Here is a 17,275-nt window from a genome sequence, read left to right as displayed (position 1 = left end):
GCCCAGCCAGAGCCCAGACTTGAATCTGATTGAACATCTCTGGAGAGCTCTTAAAATGGTTGTGCACCGACGCTTCCCATCCAACCTGATGGAGCTTGAGAGGTGCTGCAAAGACGAATGGGCTAAACTGGCTAAGGACAGGTGTGCCAAGCTTGTGGCATCATATTCAAAAAGACTTGAGGCTGTAATTGCTGCCAAAGGTGCATCGACAAAGTATTGAGCAAAGGCTGTGAATACTTACGTACATGGGATTTCTCAGTTTTTTATTTTTAATAAATTTGCAAAAACCTCAAGTAAACTTTTTTCACGTTGTCATTATGGGATGTTGTGTGTAGAATTCTGAGGAAAAAAATGAATTTAATCCATTTTGGAATAAGGCTGTAACATAACAAAATGTGGAAAAAGTGATGCGCTGTGAATACTTTCCGGATGCACTGTATATACATAGCAAGGTTATTATAGTTAATGAAAACTACAATCAAAACTGAAACTATTATTAAAAAACATTTTCGTAAACTGAAATAAAATTAACAAAACTGAAATGAAAAACTATACCTAAACAAAACTATTAAAGTAGCTGGAAAGACTAACTGAAATAAAATAATTTACTAAACATAATTTTAGTTTTCATTTTTGAATTAATTTTCTTGCTGTTAATTTTTAACCTTTATAACATTTAACTCTAAAACTGATATTGTGAAAATAATCCAGTAGCAGAATTATGCTTTAAAATATCTGGCTCCATTTTTTCAATGTTCCTCTCTCTCTAAAGTCAGATAGCTGAAATATCATTCTTTTTGCTCTTAACATCAGCCATATCATACATATTACATAACAGGGATTTTTCCTGCCTTGTATCCAAACCTGTTGGGGTAGGCTCCAGGTTCCTGCAATACTGCTCTGGATAAACAGTGTTAGATAATGCATAAATTGTTCTTAATCTCAGATGCTGTCTCTGCCATTTTGTGCCTGTCCATACTCTTATTACCTGCTCATTAGGCGTTTACTGTTCATATGATGGGCTATTCAAGTCTCACTGCCCCTAATCTTCACACTACATGTTTGTTTTTCTTTGTTTCCCTCAATACAGCTAGGTGGGGTCTGCACACTAATTCAAGCCTAAGAGCCTTGTTCTTCCTTAACCCCCGTGATTTTCATGGTCACACCTGTCAAAACACAGTAGAATCTCTTTTCTTATTTTTTATATCTTTCCAGGTCGGCAGATGCAAAATTCTGTCTATAAATTAATTGTGCCCGAGATGGAATCAGAGATCAAAATGGCTGGTAGAAAATAACAAAGCCCAGTGTTTGAGATTTTTGAATGTAATATTGAAGGCATTCATTATAAGCACATTGTCGTTGGAGCAGGATATGTTGTGTGCTGTAGACATTTAGAGTAAAAAAATCTTCATACCTTAAAATTCACCTAAAGTTCATTACAAATTCGCCCATTCTAGGCAATAAAAGGAAAATAAAAAAGTGCCAACAGTCAGCGCAGATTTGTTCAGCACAAATGACATAGAAAATATTTTAAAAATGATAAGATTGTGTAAAATTGTTCATATTCAGTACCTGGTTTTGATTATGCTTGTTTTTATCTGACAAAAACAAAACCAAATAGTGAAGTGTGTTATAGTAAGCTTCCACTAACAATAAACTCCTATTATATCCAAACCCGTTAAGTGTACAGTTCTGTCTCATTGTGACACAAAAACTAAACTCCACAGTAACTCTTTAAACATACTATAATTACTAAAACTGAAACTGGATTTCAGTTTGAAATTTATATAAAAATAAAATAGAAATGTCTTTGTAAAATAAGAACTAAAACTAAAAATACACAATGAAGGAAAACTAAAACTAAACTGAATTTCCAAGTAAGGTCAGAAAAAATATAGAAATAAAAACTAATATAAAAAGGCAAAACTATAATAACCTTGATACATAGCAGTACCATTAGTGTTAACATAATTTTTACTCACCCTGTACTACCATCCACAAAAGGAGGATGGGTGCCCTTTAATCTGGAAGGCAAATCTTCAGGCCTTGTCACCTTAAAAGACTTTACAACTGAAGATTGCTGGGAGACTTCATTTACAAAACCTTAGGAAGTTGGTGGCAGGTTTGCGCACATTCTAGCAAGTGTTCAATGGAATTAAGTTGAAATATTAAAGCTTATTTGGTTTAACTGTTGTTACTCTTAAATTAGGTTTGATACTTTTAATCACATCCCAGGGGTAAGCTATGGTACTGTATGCAATCAGCCTGGGCTAGCGGAAAAAAAGGTGTCCCTTTCCAGTTAGTTTGGCTCATTGACACAGATTTTCCAATTCACCTCTCACACACATGTATAAAATAATGGTATCACCAAAGAAACAAAACAAAACTGGAAGCCCACCGCAAGGTAAACAGGCATTAAGGATGAAGGCAAATAAAACAAAAAAAAAAATACATACCTGGTAATTGACCTATAAAAGGCATGCTTTATTTTTATTATACTGGATATCTCTGTTATTTCAAGCTAATCTGATAAGAAATATCTACATTTAAAAAGGCTTATTAATGTTTAACTTGAGAGTTTAGACCAAACAAAGCCATTTTCCTAATTTTTTTTTCCCAACAATACAAGGGGCCGCTGGACAGACCAAAAAAGAAGGCATTCTTTATTTCTTAGCTGCTGGTATACATAATTAGTGGCTGTATAAATATTTTCAAATATAATACGGTTTGTATTTGTATATATTCACATTAGATATTTTGACAACAGCACAAAAATAATGAATACAAATTTTTCTATATTCAAATATTTCACGTGATTGGCAGTAGGTCAAGTTCAATATTATGTCAATGAAACTCTTACTTACAGTTCTCAGAATGGCTGACAAAAATACAATTAAAGTAAATAAAATTTACGTAGCATGAAACTGAACTGACTATAAATATTTGTGTTTTCTTTTGAAAAGCACTAGCTGCTCTAGTCACCTGAATATGAAGTGACAGCGAGAAAAAGTGTGATATCAATACATTTGCAAGCATTTTTGATGTACCACTTTATTATTCTTTTAATTGTTTTGAGCTCATTACAGTCATGAAATTTGGTGAAAGCAGGGAGAAGACTTCCCAAGGATGAGGAAGATCAGGCTTATACTGTACTATGCAGTGGGGAAAATGAGTAGTGAACGTGTCAATGTTTTTTACAGTAAATAGTTCTAATGGGGCTATTGACATGAAATTTTCACCAGATGTCAGTAACAACCCAAGTAATCCACACATACAAAGAAATAAAACAAGTAAGTCCATAAATTAAGTTATGTGTATTAAAGTGGAATGTCACAGGGAATAAGTATTGAACACCTGAAGAAAAGGAGGTGCAAAAAGACATAGAAAGTCAAGAAAGCAGCGGACATCTGTCAGTATTTAGAAAGCAATCCTGTCCCCTATCAGTGCAAATTAATATCAGCTGGTTTAGTCCTAATCGATGGCCTATAAAAAGGTTTCTCACTACCAAGGTGTTGCAAAACATACTGATGGCACTGGTGAAAGACGCATTTCTAAACTTCTGAATGTTTCAGTGAGCACCTTTGGGGCCATAAGTGGAAAGAACATCATTTCACCATAAACCAGCCATGGCCAGATGATCCTCACAAGATTTCTGACAGAGGAGTCCAAAGAATAATCCCAAGAGTTATCCAAGTGCCAAGGACCACTCGCCGAGAGCTTCAGAAAGACCTGAAATTAGTAGGTCCAGTTGATTCAAAGAAAACAAACAATGCACTCAACTGCCATGGTCTCTATGCACGCTCGCCACGCAAGACTCCACACTGTTGAAGAAAAAGCATGTTGAAGCTTGTTTAAAGTTTGCTGCACAACATTTGGACAAGCCAATGAAATACTAGGAGAAGAGAGTCTGGTCAGATGAGACCAAAATTGAACTCTTTTGGATGTCACTGCACACACCATGTTTGGAAGAGAAATGGCACTGCACATCATCATGGTGTGGCACTGTATTGCAGGATATGGTACTGGCAGAATGGGCGGCACGGTGGTGCAGAGGTAGCGCTGCTGCCTCGCAGTTAGGAGATCTGGGTTCGCTTCCCAGGTCCTCCCTGCGTGGAGTTTACATGTTCTCCCCGTGTCTGCGTGGGCTTCCTCCGGGCGCTCCGGTTTCCTCCCACAGTCCAGAGACATGCAGGTTAGGTGGATTGACGATTCTAAATTGGTCTTAGTGTGTGTGTGTGTGTGTGTGTGTGTGTGTCCTGCAGTGGGTTGGCACCCTGCCCGGGATTGGTTCCTGCCTTGTGCCCCGTGTTGGCTGGGATTGGCTCCAGCAGACCCCCCCGTGACCCTGTGTTCGGATTCGGCAGGTTGGAAAATGGATGGATGGCTGGGTACTTGCAGACTTTGTTTATTTGAAGGAAGGATGAATGGAGAAATGTACCGGGACATTCATGATAATCTGCTGCTGTCTACCAGGATGCTGAAGATGAAACGAGGGTGGATATTTCAGCAAGACAGTGGTCTCAAACAAACATTCACGGAAACTCTCAACTGGTTTCAGAGAGAGAAAATAAAGCTGTTAGAATGGCCCATTCAATCATCCGAATTGAAGCCAAGTGGAAAGAAACTGAAGATCAGAGATTCATAGAAGAGGCCCCCAGAACCTTCAAGATTTGAAGACTGTTTGTGTGGAATAATGGGCCAAAAAATCACACCTGAGCAATGCATGTGACTAGTATCTCCATACAGGAGGCATCTTAAAGCTGCCATTACCAACAAAGGCTTTTCTTCTAAGTATTAAATAAATTTCAATGTTCAATACTTATCTCCTGTGCCATTCCATTTTAGTACATATAATTTATGAACTTAATCGTTTTGATTTCGTTGTGTGTGTGGATTACTTGGGTTGTTACCGACCTCTGGTGAAAATTTCATGTCAGTAGCCCCATCAGAAATATATTTACCGAGAAGAACATTCACATGTTCAATACTTAATTTTCCCTGCTACATGTCTCGAACACAACTAGAAACCCAGAGTGCGTTTAGCCAAATTACTACAGGGCAGTTGCTTTAGCAGCACAGTGGTTAGTTCAATTGCCTCTCATCTCAATCATTCTGGATTCAGTGGGCCTGTGCAGAGTTTGCTTGTTACATTCGTCAAAAGAGCAAGCTGGACCTTATAATAATCCTGTTTTTCTTGAGCATCTGTAACATCTTAATTCTTTATCTACAATTTTATAAAGTATCAACTCTCTATGATTTAAGGCATGAAAGTTGCCTTTGTATTTAAATTCATAATTATGATAGGTTATTTTGGAGAAAACCATCTGGGTAGTATTAACATAGGGGTGTGACAATTTCACAAAAAATCAATGTTTTGCTTTGTATTTCTCAATCTAAATAATGCAGATATAAAAATGATAAAACTCTAAAAGCAGTGAGAGGCACATTTAAAACCTTTATTTCTAACCACTTGCAGAATGTTTTATTGGCCAAGTAAATCAAAATCTTATTTTGTATAAGCAACAGAGAATCAGCAGAATCACAAATTAAAATTCTTTCCAGAAATGAGAGGCAAATTTGATAATATGAAGACCCAAAAAGTCTACTTTAAAAGCTTATTAAATTCCACAAATGTTTTAAGTACCCACACCTTTCAAGAAGAGCAAATACCTTGGCATCTAATCAAAGATCTTTAAAATTCCATTAAACATTTTAGTAGATGATCCTGCCTGTAATACTGGGGGTGAAATTGCTATTATTTTTTTCTCTCAAGTAGCAAAACATTAAAAAAAATATTAAGAAATAATCTTTTTATAGCATTCTGCTCTACTTACAACAGTTTATGCAAATTCGGACATAAACAGCTTGCCAATCACGACAGCAGAAGTCAATCTGCAATGGCTTTGGTCTCCATCATACCTTGACAAGAGGAATATTTCAAACACAGAAGAGACATTCAAACTGAAATATAACATTTCATGCTTCATGGATGGATAAAGTACATCTGTTGCACCGGCAGCTGGTGCCTGTGGCATTTCTAATGGTTTAATCTCGAACACTGCCATTTACTTCTCAGCATAAAGAGGAAGACATAGACTTCACCACATGATGCTAGTACCGCTTACATATACCTATTAGTTCCCTTATGACGATTGTCTCTTTAAAACAACTAAATTTACATCCTTTAAGTGGACAAAATTGCTCCTTTCTAGAAAAAAAATGAAAAAAGCTAACAACAACTCCTCTGTATGAGCACTGTACACAAGTAAACCGAGTTGAACTGAATGAAAGCCTCTGACTAGGCCTCACTTCATCACTACCCTCGAGTATGAAGTCACAGTAATGAAGCTACATCAGTCCCCCAAAGGCTAATCTCACAATCCACTCTACAATACAGAAAAACTGCAAGGTATACAGTTACAAACCTTCCTGCAGGTACTCTCACTTGTATATGGTAAGACTTTTTAGGAGCATCTCACGACTGGCACAAAGGCAATAAATAATGTTCAGCCCTGCTGTGTCACACTTAGCTGAAAACCACTCCAATAAGTGCTGGAGATCAGTAACAAATGATACTAAAAAGAACATCATCTTCATCATCAGTAAGGAGCCAAGATGCACACAACTGGCATGCCACAAAAATAGGGAATCGTGCATCACGATGAAGCTCATTTTCAGTAACCAGAACTGATTGTCCTTTTTCCATGTGTAATTTTTGGTTCCACTTAAGCTGATACTGCTAAAGCGAACTTGACATCTAATAAAAAAGCACAGAGGCACATTTCTAAAGAACTAATAAAAACCTTACAGCTGTACTGTAAATTGTCTCCTTTTGATAAGGATATTGTTTGCACAAGCTGGATTTCTTCTACTGTATTTCAAGGTCAAAATCGTTACAGTCGGTGACAACAATCAGCGGTTTAACAGCTCTTAGGAGGTGTTAAACTATAGGGAACACCTGGTCCTAAATCTACTTCTTCCATTTTCTTCAGTTGGAGACCTTTTTAGGACTGCAACGTATTTAGTTTATTTCACTACTTCTATCCATTCCTTTCTTGGAATAGGTTAACATTTCAAATCTTTACTCATTCTCCATCTTCCATTTACTATTTACCTCAACAAATGGAAAACCTAAGGAAGCATGGTGGCAGAATGTATGTACTCTTAAGGAGTGGAGTACTTTAAATCACCTTTAATATTTAGTAAACATCAGCAAGATTTGACAGTCACGCCCTTAAAAATAATATACAAGTCTAACAAACAAACCTACTAGTGTATGAAACGGGATGTCTGTGACCCCCCTCTGTTCATTTCACCAGTTACAGATGGGCTGACCATAACTCTAGCAAATCAACACCAAAAAAAATTAATGTTTTACCTTCAAGGTTTACACCTTGACAAAAATCTATCCTACAGCAGCTTTTAAACATTTACACTGCAAGGTTTCAACCAGTGTATTATTAAACCACAGGGCTCCAACAAGGTTAATCTGAATGACATTGGCTTCGTTAACATGCAAAGCAGGCTTTTTTCCATATTTTATACGCTTTCCCTTTTGCAAAGTATTTTGTTTATCTCACATTTTAATAGATTTACAAGATAATGCATACAGCTGATGAACAACAAAATGCATGCAGAGGAAGATATAATAAAGCCAACATCCTAATCTGTGCAGTGTTACTAATACAGAAGTATGAATCAGACATTAAACCTGGAACATCATCGACAGACAATGAAGACCTTAAGGGCCTAACTTTAAACTGGTACAGCCTAGGCTTGAGAAAAATCAACAACCTGCAAAGAAACCTCACAGAACTGTGGAAAGTTTATCTTGTTATGCACAATCAAAATGGACTCGTTACCTGCAGTGACAAAGTGAGAAGAGGATAGATTAAGATGAGTTTGGGCACATGCAGAGAAGAGGTGAGCAGTATATCGGAAAAAGAACATTGAGAATGGAACTGCCAGGCAAGAGGAAAAGAGGAAGTTTATGGATTTGGTGAAGGAGGACATGAAGGCAGTCAGTGTGGCAGAATATGATGGAAAAGACAGGAATAGATGGAGACGGATGGTCCCCTAAATGGGAGCAGCTGAAAGAAAGACAAAGCCACGATAATCAACTAAGAAATGTTTTTTCTGCAATCAAAGAGAAATTAGAGCAAAAATGTTCAAGTCCGGGTGCATGGTGATGTGGCATGTGCGAAAAAGGCATTGAGAGACATTCAACCGTACCCACAGACTGTACAAATTGGAAGCATAACAAAAAAATGTTTGTGATGTGAAGGCTAGTCTGAAGATGGCAAATCTGACTTATTTGCTACAGTGTCAAAAAGGTACAGAATGCTGACCTAGCAAATGTACATTTAGATATCAGTAGTTGTTTTGAAGTAAGTACTACTTGGGTGACATTCAGAGTACAAACTGAGAGGACAGACAGGGATAGCTAGAGGGGTATTTGGAAAGAATTCCAGGAGATGTCCCGCATTCTCACTTGTAAAGGACTCTCTTTGGCACTGACGGGTAAAGATTATGAAAGCTGTAGCAGCGCTGTGATATCGCTACATAAAACCTTCGACTCTGACACCTGTATTTGTAATTTAAGCAAAAATACTGTACCTGTCAATGTTTTTGATAAAAATTGCTGCCCTTTTTAATCAAGATACCACTGATTTAAAAATACAGCCAAGACATTACTAGTGTTTAAATGGCTATTACTGCATGAAATAACTGATTATTAATTTAAATATTCACATATGGCTGCAAAGCCCCATTTTCTAAAGCAGTTCCTTCAGTGTCTTCATGGTCACCCCCTTAGCTTACCCTTAATTAGTGATGTGTTAATGCTAATTGGTTATTAGAGAGACCTTTGTAACTGTATTCGCACCACTAAAACCTGCTATCCTGTTCACTGGGGTTGCAAGGTAATGGTATTCCTAAAGTTCAGTTCCGAGTTCAGAAAAGTCCGAAATGAATCCACAGTCTCAAGAAACATCAGTCTTTTGATTTTTTTTTTTTTTTTTTAAGAATGAAGGCTACTCCATGTGACAGACTGCCAAGAAACTGAAGATTTCAAACAAAGGTTTCTGTTACTGTCTTGAGAGAAGATGGCAAACTAGAGCTAACCAGGACAGAAAAAGCAGAGGACGGCCCAAATGGGGCACCTATACAATGGTATAAGAACATCTGAGCATGTAGTTTGAAAACCAAACCTCTTACAGGTCCTCAGTTGTCTTCTTCACTGAATACAAGCGTCATCTGCAACAGAGAAAAGATGGCTCCAGGAAGCTGAGAAGACACTTTTCCCAGCATGTTCCGCCCAGTGTCTGCCTGTGTTCCTTTGCCAATTTTAAACTTTTTTTTTTTTGCCGGTTTCACATGTCTTTGTGTTTTAAACTGACTAAGCATTGCCTTTTGGATTTTACAAATGACACTGGTATGTATTTAAAGAAGAAGTCAACTGAGGATCTGTAAGGCATTAGTCTTTGCCTGTACCAGGTCATTTCCATTTAATACACTAGGGGGCTTTGCCCCCTGCTTGCTCCGCTCGCCAACCCCTGTGTTTGGTTTTCCAGATTCACACTTTTACGATTTTTTTTTTCTTTCAAGTGTTGCTATTTCATTAGTTTCACTTTTATTTCAGAACTTCGTTAAAAACAATATTTGGAATCTTTCGAGTCCCAACATGCTGAATCTTTCAGATGAGGTCATCATCAAGTTTTTTCCATGAGAACCCTGAATACAATGAGGACTGATCATTTATGTTAGGTAGAATGCCTAGAGGGGGCTGGGCGGTCTCGCAGCCTGGAATCCCTGCAGATTTTAATTTTTATTCTCTCCAGCCGTCTGGAGTTTTTTTGTTTTTTTCTGTCCTCCCTGGCCATCACACCTTACTTTTATTCTATGTTAATTAGTGTTCTCTTATTTTAATTCTTACTTTGTATTTTTTCTCTTTCTTCATCATGTAAAGCACTTTGAGCTACATTATTTGTATGAAAATGTGCTATATAAATAAATGTTGTTGTTGATGTTGAGAGACGTGTTTAATGACTTTGTACCATAATTCAGGATAGGTTTCTCTATTTGGAATTTCAGCATAGACAAAGCGATCAACATCAGCAGTTAATATTGAAAAAATCTGACTTAAACTTCAAAGCCTTACAATATTTACATACTTCTGACATATCACCTATGTCCATGTATTTGATCTCCATTTGCCTTTTCGTTATTTCTCCGAACAATAATTTATCTTTGCGCTAATGCGACATTTACTTTCTTTGTTTAGACACTTTTGTTTTTTTCGTTTTTTATTATCTCTAACCTCCTCTGCATGTGTTTGGCCCCTTTGTTTTGTAACCTCTTTAAGATGCTTTACTTTGCTTTCCACGTTGTCTTTTATTTCTGACCTTGCTTTGTCCTGCTTTTTTTCCCCCATGACACCTGGTCCATGGTGATTATTTTCCCTTTTTTCAAGTAATAAATTTCCATGTGTTTGCGCTACTGCGATCTTTACTTTTTTTTTTTTTTAATACTTTCTAATTTTCCTGCTTTCATATTCTTTAACTTTCTCTGCATTTGTATTGCGCCCTTTTTTTTTGAGCCTTTCAAATTCCACTGCTTTCATAATCTCTAACCTGCTCTGCATGTGTATAGAGCCAACGTTTTTGAACGTCTTTATGAAGTTCTACTTTGTCGTGTACTCTTTGTCTTTTAATTCTGAGCCCGATTGGACGTGCTTTTTTTTTCATTCCACTTGTTCCGGGCTGATTATTACTTTTCTTATTTTCTGAATTTGCACCTAGCTTATTCTTTTTCTTTTTTGCATTTTTTTCTCTCCAACGCTTTTTGAGTCTCTTTTCTCCGCGCTGCTCTTTCTTCTTCGCTTAGTTGTCGACGTTTCATCTATAACCTATTGTCCTTATACGCTTTATATGCGCTGAGAGCACTGTATCTGCTCAAAGACTTGACACGACTGAGTGTTTTGCTGCCCGTGGTCTTATTTGATATTGGTTGTAAGTAGGGCGTGTCTTGAAAGAATCTCATGTTCTACGTCCCCGCGAGACGGTCCAGAGTCAATCTCTTGGCACAAAGTCTCATGTTTAAGATCCCCGTAAGACGCTCCGTGGCCAATCTCTTTCGTCTCGTGGGTCTTTTAAGTGTCTTTCGTGATCTTCAGGTGAAGATCATGTCTCGTCTCCCTAGTTTCTCTCTCTCTCTCCCATGATTTTTTTTTTTTTTTTTTTAGAGATTAAAATTAATTGACAAGATACTCTAGACCAGCGAAAATATAGACTTTAGTTCAACATGATGAGATGCAAAGGTAACCGAACTGTAAATTTTACTCATAAAATCCAGAATGCGTCAATTCAATGCCCTCCTTGCTACCTGCCAATCTGTTATTATTAAAGACCCTATGAAGCTATCCGGTTTCAGACTCACTCAACCAACACTTGCAGGACTAGCCAAACATCTCCTTTCACTCAATATTTATAGTGTCAACAAAACATACACAATGAACCTGCCTTCACCTTCACAGGCAATGTCACCAACCCAAACATAAAGCTCTATTTAAACACTTCTGGCAACTTTAGGGACTGGCATACTAGACACATGTCACATCTGCCCCATAAAGTGATTAGATCTACTGTTCATCAAAGACAATGAATAAATAATGACATTTACATCGAGCATTTTCAACCCTTCACAACAGCTATTCATTGCATGCATTGTTATCTCTCAAAACATATCATAGTTCCAATTGATTGATCACAGAGTTATAATTTTTGTACTTTCTCAAAAGGCAATTCCTGGCCATGCCTATGCCTGTGTCAGTATCTCAGTTGCACCTCATTGTCCACGTCATGCTAGGAATAGCTCAAACAAGTTGCAACATCCCAAGTACCCCATAAATATTTCGGTTTTACCCATCCATTTTCTAAAACGCTTATTTGAGTAGCGAATATCAGACAATGCCTCCTCCCTCGCATCACTCTCAGGGTACATGAAACATGTCTCTTCCCTGACATTGCACTTCCTTGCACAGCCCAACAAAGTTCACCAATCCTATCAATCAAATTTCTCCAAAGTAACATCATGGCAAGTTTTATAGGTCCCTCTCTCTAAACCTCACTACTTGGTAATATATACATGCATAATGGTGTATGCATTTCGGGCATTAACCAATACTTCAGTACTGTGTTGCGTAAGAACAGGACGAAGTCTAGAAATGTTTCGAAGATAGAAGAAGGCAGTCCCCGAAATGTTACTTATATGGGAGGAATTATTTATTTAATAATTGCCATTATTAGTGTATAAATGGATATAAATAATTGCATTTAAACGATTCGCCAAAATCTGTTGTATATGAACGATACTGTTTTAAAAGTTATTGTTTTTTCATCAGAAAACCCGGTTTCCACCTCTACCTGTATTAGTTTAAATGGCACTTTTGCCACTCGCAATAAGGCTGACGCTCTCACGTATCGTGTCGACTGGGAAACACAGTGAATGCGGTGTCTATGTCTATGTATTTAAACTTCAGGTAGTGGTGACTACCGACAGTGCCAGTGGTCAGTGTTCTCCACTCCACAGTGCCAACAGTCAGTGTGCCTCAACAGTGCCAGCAGCTACTCCATTACACAGTGCAGGCAGTCAGTGTGCTCTAATCCACTGTGCCAGCCATAAGTGTGGCAGCTGTCAGTGTGGCTTATTTGAATCACATTAAGGTAATTCAGTGTTAAAAGTAAGTTCAATTATGATTCCTAACAGCAAACGACTTCTAGCTAACAACACACCCATAGAAAAAACAAAAACAAGATCGCATGCATAAAAACAATGAACGAAGGCGCCTACAACGCGCTTCTGAAACACCAGAACCAAAGGAGTCACGGCTCCAAAAAGAAACAGCTTTAGTACAAATATATGTAATTAAATGAAAACTTTCCCAGGATGCTCCCACCCTCCATGATTTTTCATCGCTACAAAGATCGGAGGGAACAGAAAGTGCCATTCTTGGATTTGCAATTCTTTAGAGAATCTGGGGTTTACTGGTATAACCTAACATTCTGTTAGCCTTCATAATGGCTTCTGTACTCTGTCTGGATGTAGTCAGTGAGGAGTCCACTATGACTCCTAGGTCTTTCTCATGAGGGTTACTTTTAAGTTTCTCAGACCTCCCATTGTGTATTCACACCTAACATTTTTACTTCCTACATGTAACACTTTACATTAACTTACATTAAATTTTATCTTCCACATTTCTGTCCAAGTGCCCTGTAATGATTCAGCGGATTCTAGATTATCTGCCATTCCATCTAGAAAGGCTAAACTGACTCATCCCGAGTGTGTTCACCCAGCTGAGGACAGTCATCTTAACAACAAATGAGTTAGTAAACTGCTCAATAGTTTACTAAAAAGGAAAACGTAAGCTCAGAAAATTGATACAGTGATGGAAACTGTGGTTGGGAAAGAAGATGGATACATTGTTAATTCTGACTATTCCGAGGTCATCTGGAGTAGATGGGTCAACCTTAAGTGTTTCTACCAGCCTGCCCGTGTTAATTTATCTGTGGTGGTGTGTTGGGGAAATAGCATTACTGCAGGGAGCGTCCATAGCCGAGAGTCGGGCTGAACAGACTGGAGGAAGTGAGATCATTCAGCAAGGTGCTTACTACCCTGGACAATGACTCTCATCTGCTGTATGAGGTTTTGGCTAAACAGAAGAGTTCAGACTGAGCCAAGTGGTTTGTTCCATGGAGCACTATGGGAGGTCATTTCTACCCTCTGCCATCAGGCACTATAATGAGTCATACCTCTGCTAGGGTGGTCTTGTGCCGTGTGTTGAATGGTACGGAGCTGTTCTAGCAGACATCTTAACTGACAAGAGACACCGTGTGCAATATACTGTGCCAACGACGGACATCCTGTACAGCAAAATTGTGAGCAAGTATGTGCTACATTAAGACCTCCACTTTGCTAAATTACTTAGATGATTCTTGTCATATATGTATTGGTACCTTGTTAGTATACTTGAAGATTATCATCATTCTTGTTATATGTATATTAACACCCTTTTTTCGTCTGCTGCAGTAAACGTGCAATTTCCTTCGGGATTATTAAAGCTTCACTCTAGCGAAAACTCTGAACAGATGGATACTTTATTAATCCCCAAGAGAAGGAATCCAAACAGTAGGAGAATGCAAACCCAAAAGAAGGCACTTGAGCCACAACTGAACTGCGGGTCCAAACAGTTGAAACAGCTTCCCAAATAACTGTTGCTGGCAGTTCATTTAAATGAGTATGTTAATTGTACAATACAGAAACGTTGACTTGTATTACTCAAAAATGTACCGTATGTGAAAACAAACTTAAAACATGATTCATGTTTTTTTTTTGTTTTTTTTTACAGCTTCCCCTTACTCTCCAAATTGATAGATACTTTATTAAAATAAATAGATAGATAGATACTTTATTAAAATGCCCGTCTCTCAAAACGGCCGACTGTTCGGACCACGAAAAAGGTTACCGAGGGCCATAAATGCCCACTTTAACCCAGTCGAGTGTTAAGAAACGAAGGAACGCGAACTGGCTCGCCTTGGCTCTTCGTGTTATGGCCGAATAACGGTTCGCTGTAACCGGAAAAAGGACGATAAAGGAAAGGAGGTTGGGACGCCGCCACTCACAAGTACTTGCCACATGCAACAGGGGCCTGATGACATTAAGCAGAAGGGCGCGCCTCCCACCATCTTATTTCGAGCAAATTAAATAAATACAGAAAGGGTGTGGTGGGTAGAAAAGATACCGTTCTCTCCTAAATCTTAACAAAAAAACTAAACTGGTCATTCAGCTGTACTTTCTGTTACGAAGTCGTTTCCTTTCCGAAGCGATGGTAAGGAGTTCTTCGGACAAATGTGGCCAAAATTAAATTGATATTTGAACGAACACCCCCCCCCCCCCCCCCCACAAGAGTACACAAACTCTTATTAAAATACTTCAGCATGAGACGGTTTTCTCTTTAAAAAGTCTCTTTTTCAGATTACGAAAGTGCATTAAAAGGGAGTGAAAAATGTACCCGGGAATGAAGTTACACAAGCACCGTTAGCGCTGCTCGACTGATGATTACGTCGTCCCCGCGATCCGACTTAAAGTTAACGGTGCCCTTGCCTCGCTCGGTTAATTATGTAATGTCAACTAACATTATTTCAATATTAGGCTTAAAACACTACTTTCCTAAAATAAAAAGGTACCGACGTCTAGAAAAATCTGGCAATTAAAGTAAACGCTTTACTGCTTGCTTCACGGAGGGAAAAGATTGAAAAGTAAAGTACCTCCGCACTCACACTTCCAACGAAAAAAAATATAAATGTAAGGCTTGTCCGCCTCGGACAGCGGCATCCCCACTCCTAGCAGATCCCCAGCCGGGCAGTTACTCGACACGCTCCCGCTGCCCCGCGCTTGTCGCCCAGGCCCCACGTTTTCACTTGCTTACCTAGGATTTCTTTTCTCCGGTCAGCATGCGGCTGGTCAGTATAAACCCACTCGAAGTCTTCTCGAGCGACCCTGTTCCCCATGTCTCCTGGCCAATAAGCTGGGTACTATTCACGGTCGAAGACTGAACCAATGCTGTTCACTACAGCGTTTCCTCTACCGACCGGTATTCTCTTCTACTGCAAACACAGCAATGCCAAACCGTTCACTTTAAAGCGAGCATTACCGCCGCCTATGGACATTGGAGACTGCCTGCAACCTTCCATTCCGCCTCTTTTTCTTTCAGTTCATCTGACACAAGCCGGGGCTTGCGCTCAAGGGGCGGGGCCAAAAAATGTAATCCGTCACGTATGCTGCGAGACCAGCTGGAAACTACGGAACGTCATTTGTGTCAAAATGCCTACGCGTTCAGTCATTAGTGGCACTAAATTAGTGTGTCTTGTTATAAACAGCAGTCTGAGATGGAGCGATCATTTACACTTATACTTATTTACTTAGCAGACGCTTTTAGCCGGAACGACTTACAAAGGAGGTGAGCATATTCAAATAAACGTCAGTCTAGTGGATGTTTATGAGTAAGTGTTACAGGACGAGGTTACAAGATTGTTCACGAGTGAACTCAGAACAGAACACAAGTGAGTACAGTTCCTCCGTTAGGGTTCATCAAATAAGTGGGTCATCAAACGCTTCCGAAAGGAATTTTGAATGGAGGGAAGGCAACGCATTAGCTCACAAGCTGGGTGTCTGGATTGAGAGTTGATGCCAGGCAGAGGTGGCATAACCAGGTGCCTTTCATTACTGGTTAAGAAGGAGCATAAAACCACACATGTGTAATCTGTATAGGTGCTGATCCACTGACTGCTCTGTCAGACTTTGAACTTGATACGTGCTGCTACAGGAAGCCGATGAAGTGACCTGACATCAGTAGTGACGTGTGCCCCCCCTAGAGCTGGCAAAACCCAGTTATTCATTCAAAAGATAGGCAAATTTCAGACTCCAATCTACTTAACACTCAAATCTCGGGGGAGAGGGAGAAAACTGGAATATAACAAACAAACGCGGACATTGGGAGAACTACACACTCCACAAGAGAGGGGCCATGCCATCCAGTGCCCCTGAGGCAGTAACTCCTGATCCATAATGCATCAGGTTTACATTTTCACTGATGCAAAAAACAAAAAGTTAGGTTCAGCAGCTTTGTTTGACTTCCGGTTAAAAATACCAAAGACTTAACTGACGACTCGTATCTGTGTCGAACCCTCCATCTAATCCAGACAGTCATCTTCTACGTAATGGGGTTAAACATTAGGATGTGTTTACAGAAGCTGCCATTATGGAAGTCAGCGGGACTTTTAACATCGTGTTAATGCTTTGCTGTAATTGCACACGTGGGACTTGCGATATAAAAAGGTTTAATTAGTTTGGAATAACAAAATGAAGCCCCAGAGACGTAAAAGGTTCAGTACAATAAGAAAGGGCACGCCTGGCATACAGACTGGCACGATGACCCAAGGAGAGCCTTTCTTTGAAATTTCTGTGCTGCATATGTTTAATGTCTGTGGCTTCGGTGCAGCGTTGATGATATTTATGTGCTGCTTGTGTGTCCCAGTTCTTAGTTGATGAGACCCCCGGGACCCTAGGGCTTTCACATGATACTTCTAAACATATCCAAATCATATTATGTGATATCATCTACTGTTAAATTCTGTACATACTTCAAAATTTTATTTTTATACTGTATTGAGGATTTGTTCTGTTTTGTGTACTGTATTGTATTGTATTTGACACCCAC

The 17,275-nt window shown here is 38.9% G+C and overlaps 1 protein-coding gene across 1 annotated transcript in view; it reads right to left on the bottom strand.

Moving 5' to 3' along the window:
• degs1 (delta(4)-desaturase, sphingolipid 1) overlaps positions 1-15,743 on the bottom strand; it is a 48,721-nt gene extending 32,978 nt beyond the window's left edge. Inside the window, exon 1 of the mRNA XM_028820832.2 lies at positions 15,485-15,743. Within this exon, the coding sequence (XP_028676665.2) occupies positions 15,485-15,566 (82 nt within the window). The 5' untranslated portion in view covers positions 15,567-15,743. The remainder of the gene's footprint in view (positions 1-15,484) is intronic.
• Positions 15,744-17,275: the final 1,532 nt, after the last annotated feature.

Source organism: Erpetoichthys calabaricus, chromosome 15, assembly GCF_900747795.2.
Source record: "Erpetoichthys calabaricus chromosome 15, fErpCal1.3, whole genome shotgun sequence".
Lineage (NCBI taxonomy): Eukaryota > Metazoa > Chordata > Cladistia > Polypteriformes > Polypteridae > Erpetoichthys > Erpetoichthys calabaricus.
This window is presented reverse-complemented; position numbering and strand designations above follow the sequence as displayed.